This window comes from Pseudomyrmex gracilis, unplaced genomic scaffold (assembly GCF_002006095.1).
Source record: "Pseudomyrmex gracilis isolate BER0280 unplaced genomic scaffold, ASM200609v1 scaffold_14, whole genome shotgun sequence".
In the NCBI taxonomy this organism is placed as follows: domain Eukaryota; kingdom Metazoa; phylum Arthropoda; class Insecta; order Hymenoptera; family Formicidae; genus Pseudomyrmex; species Pseudomyrmex gracilis.
The window spans coordinates 1,166,479-1,180,890 of NW_018020598.1; the positions used below are offsets into that span (position 1 = coordinate 1,166,479).

A 14,412-nucleotide genomic window follows, 5' to 3' on the forward strand; every position below is an offset into this window, starting at 1 on the left:
CGCTAGCACCTGCGTCCACCAACACCCACTTTTTGATCGGCAATTACCGACGCAGCTGACACGCTGCGCGCGCAACTTGCATGTGACACATGACACATGCAGCAGTTGAACGAGAACGGCGAAAGGGGATAAGTTAAAGTCACGCATGTGATTGTTTATATGAATGTTTATGTTTATTTATTATTTATGACAATTCCCTCATGCACAATTCAGCTCTGCGAATCTTGAAACGGTGTGTGCGAATTGTCTTGATATTGGTGTACAAGCCGCGTGTCATGTTAGATCTTGCGTGAAAATCTAGATTAACAAAGTATAACCTTCGAGTATAGTTTTGTGTGACATTTAACTCATTGTGTGTATTAAAAATAGAATTGACATATTCTGTATAAACAATGCTATGTGGCAATGCACATGAGAAATATATAAATGTTAAATGACTAATAATAACAATTAAGTGCATCAAATAAATTAATGTAAATGCTTGAAGGAACAGTGTGTTCCATCCATGTTATTGTTGATTCTATATTATTTGTATGATTAAAGTTTTGTACCGCAATATATGATGTAATCTTTTATCGTGTACTAATATAAATAATAAATTACTTGCATTTCTTATTGTTTCTCATCATCTGTGTCTTAGGTTTCATGAACGAAACTTGTTAGATGTTGCAAGTAAAGCAAAGACTTGCTGCATAAATTCACTGTTTGTCAGACACAAGTCGCTTATAATGATATTGGACGACGAAAAGTTGCAAGACTTGGAAATTCCCGTCCAACAGGAAGTTCACTTGTTATCCTGGTTGCGCACTGTAGCTCCCGTGTTCCCTGTGAATAGCTCCAAGGTAATCGCACACATTTATGCTATAAAGAGTATATGAAAAATATTAAATGGTTTTTTTATTTCTTCACTAAAACTGTTTTCTTTTAATAGATCACTATAGTTCATGAGCCACAAGCGTTTTACACAACCCTGTTGGAAAAATGCAGGCACGCCAGGAAGAGAATCACATTGGCCTCTCTGTATTTAGGTACTGGCACTCTAGAGACCGAGCTAGTAGGTACAATAAAAATAAAATAATGCTTCTGTTACAAAATCTTGTCGAGGTAATCGTTTCGAGCAAAATTAGAGGTGTTTTGTTCGAAATTGAGAACAAATTTGTAAGAAGTCTATGATTTTAATTAAAACAAAAGTTAATTTTTTTTTTTTTCAAAAAAAACAAAAGTTTGTTTCTTTGCGCAGGTAAACGTGATAAAACAAGCAATGAATACGGGTGATGGCAATGTGCAAGTACGAATTTTGTTGGATTACATGAGAGGTTCGCGAGGCAAACAAAACTCCCGAAAGATGCTTGAACCGTTGTTGAAAGGCAATTATGGGAAAAATTGCAAGATATTTCTTTATCACACGCCAAATCTGCGCGGTATTATGAAGGCAGCGATCCCAGATCGTTTCAACGAGTTGATTGGTCTGCAACACATGAAAATATACATGATTGATGACGACTTGATTATTAGCGGGTGAGCTGCTACAACAAATTGATTGAATTAAATGAACAAAGAGACAAAATTGTTTATGTAATTAATCATTTTAATATTTTAGGGCAAATCTCAGTAACGATTATTTTACAAATCGTCAGGATCGATATCTTGTTATCGAAGATTGCAAGGAACTTTGTGACTTTTATCATACACTGATCGAGAAAGTGACAGAATTTAGCTTTCTGTTGCAACCAGACGGTGATACAAACTTGAATTCTGCCATAAATTGTCATCCTTACAAAGGATCGAAGAACACTTTTACTCAAGAGGCCGCATCGAGAATACAAACATTTTTTCAAAGCGAAATAGAAAAGCGTACTGATCTCGACAAAACAGGTATTGAAAAAAAAAAAATATTAGATTAAAAATTAAAGAGTAAATTTTTTATATATAAAATCGTTATTTCAAAATATGCAAATGTTTCAAGATACTGTAGATGCGGACACATGGATATTTCCACTGGTGCAAATGGGTCAGCTAAATATCTATCATGATAGCGAAGTAACATTGAAGCTTTTACGAACAGCTCCAGCAGGAGCTACGCTTAAACTGGCGACCGGTTATTTCAATTTAACTTCCGATTACAGTCAGGCTGTGCTCAGAGAGTGTCGAGCAACGTGTCATCTTCTAACAGCGCACCCTACTGCCAATGGATTTTTCAGTGCGCTATCATTTTTATTGATTTATATCAACATAAATTATCTTCATTTTTTTTATTGTTTAAATATTTCAATCATGATCCAATTTACCCATTTTTCAGATGCCAAAGGAATTGCCGGAAAGATTCCAGCAGCATATAGTACGATAGAGAATTCGTTTTATAATTTATGTGAAAAACTGAATCAGCAGGAAAGAGTGATATTATGGGAGTTTGTTAAACCAGGATGGACATACCATGCGAAAGGTCTTTGGTACACTTTCCCAAATCAGCAGAAACCCTCGTTGACTCTTGTAGGCTCACCGAATTTCGGTAAGATTTTTGTTGTTGTAGACATAAAAAAACTGTTGTTTTAACATTGCTCTTTACGCATATACCGTGATGTTTTTTCTCGATAGATTTTAAGCAAAAGATAATCAATTCTTGTTGCAAAAATGCAATATATATTGTAATATTAATTGTTTAGGTTATAGATCGGTGAATAGAGATCTTGAGACGCAGTTGGCTCTGGTGACGAAAAATAAGAAGTTGCAGAACGCGCTGCACGAGGAACAGGCACGATTGTTCTCTTGCGCTAAGCCTGTCACAAGGAAGACCTTTTCGCAACAAGACCGAGTACCGCCAGCTTGGGTGTGCGCTATCGTACTCTTCTTTCGCTATTATTTCTGAAGATTACAACGTCTTAGTATTTTACACTCCAGAAAAACTTAATTTTATCTACCGTTTGTCGCTACGCCAACGCAGAGTGCCAAGGGGTAGTGTTAAAACAAATTCCATATTTTAAGTTCAATTCTGTGTAAGATATATTTGTTAAATAAATAGAAAGATTGTACGTTAATTTTTCCTGTGATGCTTAACTCGATTCCAAATAGTTCGCACAAGTTTTCTGAAATCTTTTTTAAATCTCTGTGTACACAAATTTTAGAAATGAGTTTTTCTGATGTTATAAATTAGCACTTTATTCAGAGAGTCAATAAACAAAACAAGTTTTTCTCTTCGTGCTATTCTATACGGGATGTGATAAAATTTAGTGTTGTTGCGATGCCGACGCTTTTTGCGCAGCACTGGGTTTATAAAAGCGACTTCGCTCTGACTGTAGCAATAATAGAAATAATACAAGGGTAATTGTCTGTTATCCTTCATGATTCACACAAACTCAAGATAAATGCAGCGATTGTAATCGCTGCAACTGTCGACGATAACACGATGGCAATTGATATCGCACGAGATTTCCAAGCCGGAAGACGTGTTGAACAATTTAAAAAGCTTCTCGGCAATAAACGTTTACTTTTCGTCGATCACGAATGTTTCCTCTTTGACGAAAAATTCTACAACTTCTTCCTCTACATTTTTTGAGTCGGAATCTAATTCATCCGTGTCGATATTGCAACGTAACTCGAGACGACGAGGCTTTTGATTATTCCATTCTTCCATGCGTTTCTTGCGATACTCCTCGAACGCTTTCATCAACAAACAGCGTTTTTCAATCAGCTCCTTCGAAGCGCGTGTCAATCGCATACGATCCTTGCTCTCAAATTGTGCCGAGTATTTCTTTAGATTCTTCTTGATATCTTTGATTTGCTCCGCAGTGAGCAGACTCGGGTGTCGTGGCCGCCATAGCAGCTGGTTGAACGCATTCAAGTTGACTCTCTTCAGAATACGACCCTGGAAGGTCCATATCCAGTAACCGTTATCGACGCTAGTCTTCCAGCTAGACACCGCTGTGACAACATACCTGAAATTAACCATGAAGAGGAGAGTGAAAAAATTGATTTTTTAATTTAAGTTGATATAAGAAAACTATTGCGACAACTATATTGTAAGCTGATATAAAAAAAACTATTTGTGAACACACCTGCCAGTAGGATCCCATTCCACGTCTGAGGTTTGATAATGATCAGTGGAATTCATTATAGTAAAATCATTAGTGTCGATAAACTCCAAAGCGCCAGCCATTGTTGTTAGACCGGCGAGAACAATAAATTGACCCGATGGCGACCAAAACAGATGATTGCAAGCTTTTTTTTCTAATCGTTTGAGAAGTGCCGGCTGATGACCGTATCGCACCTCGTAAAAGCTGACGTTCACACTCGGTATTTCTCCGTGAATGATGGCAAATTTGCTGCCTACCGGCTCCCACGCAAAAGCATGAATCGGTTCCTTTATCTCCACACTGTCCACAGGGATTTGTTTCTCTCTCATGTGGAAAATCTCAAAGTTGTACGACATACCAGTGTACTTCTGCTCCGTTTTTTCCTTGCGCTTAGCAAAACGGTCGACTTTTACGCATAGATAATCACCAGATTTCTGCCAGAAAATTTTGCAGTCGGCTACGTTAAACAAATTTTTATTTCGTATTTCATTTCGATTGGGTATCTCGAGCAGAGTTACTCTCGCCGGAACATCCTTGTCCTCGGGCACCCAATAAGCGAGAACATTATCCGTCGGCGACCAACTGAAATCTCTAATTCCTGGGATTTTTATACTCTTCTTGTCCAACAAACCGAACGACGGAGTTTCGTACACACTGAGGATGTCTTCGCCCATACGAGCCAGATACTTATCATCGTGAGACCAGCGGAAAATTGGCCAGACAGAAGATCCATCGGGGAAGAAGGATCGTTTCTCCTGGCTGGTTAGAATGTCCCAGATTACTAAGCGCTTTCCGTCTTGTCCGAGATCAGTGCGCGGTGTGTAAGTCACCAGGTAACGTTCTTCCGGTGAAAAATCGATACACTCCACACCGCGTTGGCTAAATCTAGCTTGTTGAGTAAAGTTAGGACCACCCCACAGCGCAACTCCAAGTTTGTGAAATGTGGCCAAATATGTACCTAACGGCGACCATTTTACGTAAGTTTCCGTCCAACGATTACGTTCTTCGAGAAGAGTAGGTTCCGGTGCGGAATTCTGCCAAATTTGCACCGACACACCCGCCCCATTGCCACAAAGAACACAGAATTGATCATAAGCATCAGGCTCCAGCAAATGATAATGTAAATCGCTAGCAGCCTTGAAGGGCTGAGCCTTCGGAGGTTCCCAATCTTCAGGAATATCTTCGAACTTCTTGAAATCCGTGAAAAGATTAACTTTGAATGTGTGGGACTTATCAATCTTGTAATTGTTAGTTGATTTGACAGCTGTGAGAGCGTTTAAGTGATTGTTATATTCAAGGAATATATAACCTTTGGTCTTGCCGTCGCTCTCATTGACCGGATAGTACTGATTGACTATTGTACCGAACTTCCCTAATACTTTGTTAATGACAGACTGAAGCTTCTCTAACTTGTCTGGCTCTACTCGAGGTACATTATCCACCACAATGACGGATTCCACGCCATCTGTTTCTGAAGGTTTTTGCTTCAAGATGTCGCCAAGAAGCTCTGCAAGTTTATGAAGCAAATATGTAGGTGTTTATCATTACAAAAGCAATTTATTTTTCGACAAGTCTTAAGAAAACATTTAAAACAATTTTTTACACACATGTTGCAGATATTTATGAAATATTTGTGTTTCATAAGTACAAGAACATACGATCTCTTATAGTGTCAAAGTTTTGTTAAAATTGCAGGTTTTGGAGTTTCTTGTTTCACAATTTTGGTTATAGTTGACACAGTAGTAGCCATTTTAAGTAGCACCGTGAATACTATTCCATTATATATATATATGAAATAATATAAGAAATTATATAAAACGTTTTAGCAGTTCTGTTCATAACACCACCATCCATTTTTCAATACCGCGAGTGTAGAATATTGGAATGCAAAAAGTGAAAGTTGTATGCATGCATATCTGTGTAACGCGGCAAGATAAGAAATGCGCCGTGAGAAACCGTTTATAGGTTAAATTGTCCGCGATGCCACGTGCATAGGTCGATCTGTTTGCGCCGTGTGACATTTGCGTGTGTCCGATCGCAAATTTGACAAAGCGGCGAACAATAGTTCGTGAATTCTTTTGCGCGCGATTATCGTATTCGCGCGTGTATAACTGCAAAATTCGCCAATTCTCGCGAAAATGTTAGCGACGACGAACGTGGACGAATGTCATTGCTTCGAGGCTGACAAAGGGAGCAGGAAAACAAAAAAAAAAAAAAAAAAAGATAACCCACCTTCATCGGTGATATCGTCTACGAAATCTTCGGGATCGCTGAAATTGGGCTCCTCGTCTTCGTTGAGCGCTTCATCATTAGCCTTGGCAGTTTCTTCACTTTGCGCCGCTTTTTCCGCCTGCGTCTTCTTCGCCATCTTGGAAATCTCTGAACATTCCTTTCGCGCCCGTACGTGTGCCGTCCGGACCGCACTGCCGCCAATAGACCAACTCACGGGATCATGGCATGGCCAGAACCGAGAGCGCGGCCAAACAACGCCCGACTAAGGCTGCCAGTATTAAAACTCTACACTTCACGTCACATATGCTATAGATTTTCAGTACTGGCGGTGAATATCGGAACGCAAGCCGAATTAACCAGCTGCCCTAATAAACCGGCTGCTGATAACACAAGATAAATCTCGTACCGAAGAAGAACCGACCAATCGCATTCGAACAATTCGATCGATTGATCGATTTTAATCATTTTGAATGTTCGAAGTTTGAATTTTAATTGCTAACTAAAATGTCAATTATTGAGATTTAAACTTTGAATAGTTTACAGATTTCAACCATGTAGTATATATATATATATATATAAAACATTGTGCACACACGTGTTTCTTTGAAGTTTCTGTCACTAAGCAACCGAAACGTACACATGGGGATCAGAGACATGGGTTATAGCTACTTTGTACCTTTCAGACTGTGCTTGTGTGTAAAATAATAACAAAATAAAACCAGAAATAATATCGCATAATTGAAACATGTTGCTAAAGTATCTTGGCACCGTCATGCCAGTGCAGGTGAGTAAATTTGTATTTGAAATATAAAAAGAAACAACACAACCGACTTTATCATCCAACTCTGTTTATTTGATTATTTGTTTGTTTATATATAATAAGTACCTAAAAATAAAAATCAAATAAAACAATTTAACACAGCAAGCAATATGTTAATCACATGTATGTGTGTTTAGGAGTTCGAGAATAAAGTGATTGACATAGCATGGTCGCCGAACAACTTGAAGCTAGCTGTAGCGTCTTCGGATCGTTCTATTTACCTGTTCGACGAAAACGGTGCAAAACGTGACAGGTTCTCCACTAAACCCATCGATTCCAAGGTACTTTTTGTCTTCTATATATACACACGGTTCTAAATTTAATTGATACCGATGTCGACACTAATTTGTTTGTAGTTTGGCAAAAAGAGTTACATAATAAAAGGGATATCTTTTTCCCCGGAATCGACTAAAATAGCAGTTGGTCAATCCGACTGCATTGTCTACGTGTATAAAATAGGCGAAAACTGGTAACTGGTTTATTTTGATCAAACGACGAATTTTAAATTTTTTGACAATCTATTAATATATGAAAAAAATAATTTTAGGGGTGATAAGAAGGTAATTTGCAATAAATTCAAACAGAGTTCGGCGGTAACTTGTCTGATTTGGCCTGGGGAAGGTCCTATTGTAATAGGATTAGCCGATGGCAAAGTTCGCGCGGCTATGGTAAAATCGCAAAAAGCACAGACCTTGTACACTTCCGATGCTATGACGATAGCTTTGGCTAGCAAGTGAGTTGCGATCTTGTTTGAATATATTTTTTATTTGAAATGATACATTTTTTTTTTTTTGATTCCAGTGTTCGCGGCAGTGGCTTCCTGTCGAGTCACGCCGACGGCAGTATAATTCGTTACTACATCTCTGAGGACGGTAACGCGGAGCCCTCGGGACGCGTGTGCGTTCACGGTGTGCCGGCTTACGCCCTAGCGTGGCCGCAGTCGCACATTCTCGCAGCAGGCTGCGACAAACGGGTGACTCTGTACGACTCGTACGGCAAGCCGGTGAAAAATTTCGATTTCAGTCGGGATCCTCAAGAAAGAGAGATGACCGTGGCCTGCTGTAGCCCGAGCGGTCAGAGCGTAGCCGTGGGATCCTGGGACAAGATACGCATTTTCGATTGGACGCCGCGAAGAGGTGTCTGGGAGGAGACCAACGTGCGAGACTTGCCCAATTTTTACACGATCTCGGCGCTCGCCTGGAGGAGAGACGGTTCGAAATTGGTAATTGGGACTTTGTGTGGCGGTGTCGAGCAGTTTGAAACTATTTTGAGGTACGTATTTCAAATATAGAAGAATCCATGAACATCGCACTCATGAATCTCATTTTTCAGACGCACGGTGGTTCGCGGTAGTCACGAGGTCGCCTACGTAGGTCCAAGCCAGGTGGTGATCCGACCGCTGAACAATACCTCCCAGCGCTCCATCGTCGTCAGATCGCAGACGGGTCTGGAAATCGAAGATGTGCGTGTTCTGGGACGCAGGGATAACAACGTAGTGGCGCGCACCGCGCGCACCCTTCTGATCGGCGACATCGAGCTGGGCCTGATCAGTGAGATCCCGTGGGAAAATCATCCCGACGGCAGCGAGAAGTTCTTCTTCGAATATCCCGTTGTCTGTCTGATTTTTTGCTCCGGCGAGCTAACGATCGTCGAGTACGGACAGAACGAGGCGCTCGGCTCGGTGCGAACGGAGGCGGTGAATCCGCACGTGGTCAGCGTCCGCGTGAACGAACGACCTACCTCCGGCGGAGGCGACAACAAAAAACTGGCCTATCTCTTGGATCCAAAAACCATTCGAGTGATCGATCTGCTAACTAGCGCGACCATCAGCGTTATCGTTCACGACGTTCGCATTGATTGGCTCGAATTGAGCGAGACGGGTCATCGATTACTTTCGCGCGACAAACGAAGTCGGCTCTGGTTAAGCGACGACACGGGTGGCAGGTAAAATTACGAAGTAGAATAAATATTTTCAATAAAAGTTATCTTTTGTTAGATTATTACGATTTTAATATTTTCTTTGCTTTTCTTTTATTTTACGAAATCATTAGGGTTCTACTAGTGACCGGAGCGTCCTTCGCGTCTTGGGTACCCAGTAGCGACGTCGTCGTCGCTCAGACAGGTCAGACCATGGCTGTTTGGTACAACGTCGATGCACCAGAAGCAGCCACGCTAACGCCAATCAAAGGCGACGTGGCGGATATCGTTCGAGAAGATGGCAAAACGTCCGTAATGGTGGAAGAACACGGCGTTAAGGTGCCATATTTACTAGATGAGGGACTGATCGAGTTCGGTACCGCGTTGCACGACAACGATTTCGGCAGAATTGTACTGTTTTTGGAGAATATGGGCGACAATCCGCAGACAGAGAGTATGTGGGAGAACGTGGCTAGAAACGCGATGAGTGAGAAAAAACTCATGATAGCTTCCAGATGCTATGCCGCGATGGGTGACGTGGCTTGCTCAAGATTTCTGAAAGAGACTGCCGAGGTACTTTTCTTCTTTTTTTTTTTTTTATAATTACGCGGATATTTGTTTCTTAGAGACACGTTAAAATGTCATCATTTTTTCGTTCGTTTTTATCTTTCAAGATTGGCGAAAAGTACGCTGAGGAGACGGGCAACGATCCTATGGCTAATCCGGACTGCTGGGCTCGATTGGCCATATTGAATGGCGATCTGAAGACCGCCGAGGCGATTTATCTGGAGCAAAACGAACTGGACAAGGCGTTAAACATGTATCAACGTTACTGGCACTGGGAGGATGCTTTGAATTTAGCTCAGACTCGTAACTGGAACGGTCTGTCAGAACTGCGAGATCGCCACCTGGCTTGGTTATTAGACAGCGGTCAGACAGCTCGTGCGGCTTCTATTATAGAGAACACAAATCCCAGAAGAGCTGTCAAACTTTACCTGGAAGCTCACCGGCCCGGACGGGCCGCCAGACTGATCCTCGCCGACAACGAGTTGCTAGAAGATGAACGAATTGTCGAGGAGGTTATCAATAGTCTCAAGGCGACTGAGCTCATGGAACTCGCCGGAGAACTGTTGGAGAAAACCGGCGCTGGCACCGAGGCAATAAGTTGTTACGCTCAGGCCGGTGTTTTCGCTAGAGCTCTCGATTTAGCTCGCAAAGTTGATCCTACTTTAGTAGTCGAATTAGAAAGGGATTGGGGAAAGCATTTGGCGTCGAACGGTCATTACGACGCCGCTATCAACCACTTTATTGAGGCAGGAGAAACTGTGTCAGCGTTAAAAGCTGCTATTAACGCACGACAGTGGAAGAAAGCTTTACAAATTATACAGGTAGTTTGTGCTAGCGTGATATAAATAATGTTTTACGATTCGTTAAATTTTCTGTCATGATATTTTTATTCTTCAGGTAATCGAGGACGATGACCCCGAGATTCTTCAGCAATGTGAGAAGCTAGGCGAATATTTTTCGTCGATCGGTGAACGGAGCCTGGCAGAGAGCTTATTTATTCGCTGCGGAAATGCTCGACGCGCCGTGGACGTTCATGTGCAAGCCGGTGATTGGATGCGTGCGCACGAGGTGGCTCAAGAACACATGAAAAGCGATGAGGCTAACCAGGTGTTGGCGAAACACGCCGACAGCTTGCAGCAAGCCGGCGAGTTGCGCCACGCCGAGGCGCTCTACGTCGCGATTGGTGATCACGACGCAGCGATCGCTATGCATCGCAAAGCGGGACAGCGTGGTGACATGATCAGACTAGTTGCCAAACATCGACCGGATTTGCTTCAGACCACTCACACGCATCTGGCAAGAGAGTTAGAAGCAGCCGGCAAACCGAGAGAAGCAGAGGAGCACTTCCTAGGTCTCAGATTTAAATCATCTTTTGTTTTGTTATAAAAAAATAATATTTTTTTAAGATAAATTTAGTACAAATAGATGAACTCTACGAGTCACGAAAATTTTTATGTATTTTGATTAGGTGCTGGCGATTGGCGCGGAGCGATCGCAGCTTATAAATCGGCGAATATGTGGGAGGATGCGTTGAGAGTCGCCAAGAAGGCCTCGGGAGAGAAAGCGGCACAACAGGTGAATTTTACGCGGTTTAAAAAAACTTTTGAATTTTTTATCTTCCACTATCGCGTTGAAGATCCAAATTTATTTTATAGGTTGCCTTAATGTGGGCCCGAACATTGGCTCCGGAGTTAGGTGCGCGACTTCTGATGAGACTCAATTACTTGGATCCCTGTCTGCAATTGGCGTGCGAAGCCAACTTGTTCGAGTGGGCACTGGAAGTCTCCAAGTACGGAACAATGGATCAGAAAAAGGAGGTTCACTATCGCTATGCCATGGCTCTGGAGGATGAGGGTCGCTTTACTGAGGCCGAGAAGGAATTCGTGCAGGCCGGCAAAGCCATGGAAGCGGTGCAAATGTATATTCACAACCGCGACTGGGAGTCCGCCGAGGACGTTGCACGATCGCACAGCGAAGAAGCGGTGGCGCAAGTCTTGATTGCCCGAGCCGCTGAAGCTGCCGAGGCACAAGATTACGCCACAGCGGAGGCTCTTCTCTTGAGAGCCCACAAGCCGGAGATGATAATCGAACATTACAAGGTTTATTATTTCAGATAAAAATGTGACATTTTTTTAAATTTATATCTCTTTCAATGATAAAATTATTTCATTTAACAACTTCCTCATTTTAGACGGCCGGTATGTGGTCCGAGGCGTTGCGAGTATGTCGAGAATATTTGCCTAGTCAGGAGGCAGCGCTGCGCAGAGAATTGGGTCAGAAAAGCGCAGGATTGGACGGAGCAAACGCGTTGGAAGAAGCTCGCAAGTGGCTCGATCTTGGAGAAGTGCGACCCGCCTTGGATACTCTAATTCTAAATCCGCAGGCACCGAGATCTTATCTCATTCGCGCAGCCGACATTCTCTTACATCAGGCCGATCCTGAAACGGCGGCAGAAGTCGGCGGTGATTTAGGCGCACGCTTGTTCTCCGTTGGCGAACACGCGCTCGCTGCTCAGGTATTTCTTTATTTTTTTATTTTACACAAAATAGCTCGCAAACGCACTGAGTAATTATTATCGTGTTTGTTATAATATATAGGTATTCCTTCAAGCTGATCGTTTAAAAGACGCGGTGAGCTCGTTAGTGGCGGTCGGCGAGTGGGATCGCGCGCGTCGAATCGTTCGCGAACTCGCGCCCGATCTCGAGCCGTATCTCGAGGAGAAGTACCGAGACGTCATGGCGAACGAAGGTCAGATAGAACGACTGGCGGAAGTGGACGGGAACGCCGCGCTTGAAGTTATGGCGCGCAAGGGTCAGTGGAGTCAGGTGTTTGACGCCGCGGCTACGCAGAGTCCGGAAGTGCTGCATAAATTTGTGGCGCGACGTGCCGCGCAGTTGTTGAAGAGCGACTCAGCGCCACAGGCGCTACAGCTTTACGCGCAGTACGGCGCGCCCGCGATCTCACAGAATTTCAATCTTTATCTGCAATTGGCGGAGAGCATACTGAACGCGGCACAACAGGAATTCAGGTTTATATATCGATTCGGATGTCGAATAATAATTGTGCTGTAATTTGTAATTTGTTTCAATTGATTTTATTTAATTACAGATATCTGGCACAGCTCCGCGATATTTTGCACAGTCTCTGTCGCTCGTCGTCTTCCGACAGATTCGAGCGACTTCTTGAGGCCGCGCACTTCTCTGCGGTGAAGCACGGCTGCCATTCGTTTCCGGCGCTTTCTGGCGTTGTTGTCAAAACGTCGGTCAGTCTTCTACGATACACCGACATTCTTCACGCCGACAAATATTATTACGAGGCCGGCATCGCGCTGCGTTCCGCGGATCTTCTGAGCGAAGCTTTCGTCTTTTTGAATCACTTCCTCGATCTGGAAGAGTGCATCGAGGAGCAAAGTGACGGCCTCGATGTGGACGATCTGCATGTTACCGACTTTCCGCTGAAAGTTCCGCTTCAGGAGAATCTCGGCGTCGCAACGGAACAACGTGAGGAGGCGAGGGAATGGGTACTGGCGATATCGATGGATCAAAAGGTCGAACAAGGTCTGCCGGTCGACCAGAGAGGCGTCTACGTAGGCTCCCTGACGTCACCGAGTAATACTGGCGCGCCTCTTCAGCAGTGCATGATCACGGGATATCCGGTTCGCGGCCCAGTCGTCAAATTCGAAGAGACCAACCGCGTGGCCGACCGCGACGATTGGACCAAGTTGGTCAACACAGCCAGGCAGGCGCCCTCGGATTCGCCGTTGAACGACATTTTGGTATTTCTTCAGGAATGGTGCGGCACAGCACCGAAATATTCATTTTAAAGCAACATTGAGGGTTTTTTTTTTGCGTTGTAGCGAAGGAAAGTAACGCAAGAAATTAAAATAATTTTTGTAATATAGTTGTAATAAAAGTGTACAAAACAAACAATGATATTGTATACGCAAATGAAGATGTTTGTTAGAAAATGAAGTAAGATATTTTTCATTTTGGCGTCGTTCCTTCTTTTGATTCGACGGTGGCCAATCATTCTGCGGGACGGCCGAATGAGGGAAGGCAATTTAGAGAGAGGATGAGCAACCGCGAGTGATAATTAACCGTTTGGTAAATACGTCCGGCTTTGACGCATTCCATAAGCCAAAAAGCCGTCTATAGAATTCGGTGGTTCAAAGTAAAGCAAATACACACGCACATGCACGCTCTCGCGTATACATTATATTGACTCGAAATCGTACTCGGGCTTAATACATGCCGCAAGGGACGCATGTTGACCTCCATGTTGACGATATTCAGCGTTTAGTGACGTGTGCGCGCGCGCGTGTATAATCACTTCAAAAGTGACAATTGTGTCACAGAGAATGTAAAAGAGCTATTCACCGATGTAAAATATTTAGAAAATCAACATAATTTTAATAAGAAAACGAAATGTACAAAAGATTATAATCTGTATAAGAATTAACGTATTTTAGCTTTTGAGAGACGAGAACAAAGCAATTTCGAGTCGAGAGAAATGAGAAAAATTCACGACCGCGGAACAACGCGTCTCGCGGCTGTTACGATAATTCCCATGCGACCGTCTACCTTCGATTTTCCGATAATTACCACATAATGGCGCCTATGTATAACTTTCCGACACTTTAAGTAGTTTGCAAAAAAAAATGGAGATAACAAGAAAATGATAGCTTCCGTTTTTATACCGCGCGACACATTTTCTCTCTTTTATCAGAAATTCATGAAAAAAAAACTGGTCGAGCACTCTTTATTTTCTCCCATTGAATATGCTCGACGGTTACTCTAAACAAATGCA

At 42.9% G+C, this 14,412-nt stretch overlaps 3 protein-coding genes across 7 annotated transcripts; 2 read left to right on the forward strand and 1 right to left on the reverse strand.

Annotated features, from left to right (window-relative positions):
• The first annotated feature begins 95 nt into the window (after positions 1–95).
• LOC109863931 (CDP-diacylglycerol--glycerol-3-phosphate 3-phosphatidyltransferase, mitochondrial) lies at positions 96–3,035 on the forward strand. 5 transcript variants are annotated; one of them, XM_020444623.1, is made up of 8 exons: positions 96–232; positions 641–842; positions 932–1,054; positions 1,241–1,518; positions 1,601–1,875; positions 1,967–2,200; positions 2,300–2,509; positions 2,664–3,035. In XM_020444623.1, exons 1-8 carry the CDS (start codon positions 201–203, stop codon positions 2,864–2,866), a joined length of 1,557 nt encoding a protein of 518 aa, XP_020300212.1. In that variant the 5' UTR covers positions 96–200; the 3' UTR covers positions 2,867–3,035. The 5 variants fall into 5 exon arrangements, with proteins under 5 accessions (XP_020300212.1, XP_020300213.1, XP_020300210.1 ...); XM_020444624.1 differs by having other exon boundaries at positions 1,976–2,200; XM_020444621.1 differs by having other exon boundaries at positions 1,967–2,509.
• LOC109863929 (eukaryotic translation initiation factor 3 subunit B) lies at positions 2,983–6,562 on the reverse strand. Its single transcript, XM_020444620.1, has 3 exons — positions 6,303–6,562; positions 4,053–5,577; positions 2,983–3,932 (listed from the first exon to the last, which is right to left on the reverse strand). Exons 1-3 carry the CDS (start codon positions 6,436–6,438, stop codon positions 3,482–3,484), a joined length of 2,112 nt encoding a protein of 703 aa, XP_020300209.1. The 5' UTR covers positions 6,439–6,562; the 3' UTR covers positions 2,983–3,481.
• Positions 6,563–6,973: 411 nt separating this feature from the next.
• Positions 6,974–13,474, forward strand: LOC109863876 (intraflagellar transport protein 172 homolog). The gene is made up of 14 exons (XM_020444529.1): positions 6,974–7,086; positions 7,260–7,403; positions 7,479–7,591; positions 7,670–7,855; positions 7,924–8,394; positions 8,455–9,066; positions 9,174–9,612; positions 9,714–10,427; positions 10,504–10,957; positions 11,075–11,181; positions 11,262–11,705; positions 11,798–12,121; positions 12,204–12,634; positions 12,715–13,474. The coding sequence occupies exons 1-14, from the start codon at positions 7,048–7,050 to the stop codon at positions 13,427–13,429; spliced, it is 5,193 nt and encodes a 1,730-aa protein (XP_020300118.1). The 5' UTR covers positions 6,974–7,047; the 3' UTR covers positions 13,430–13,474.
• The last annotated feature ends 938 nt before the right edge of the window (positions 13,475–14,412 follow it).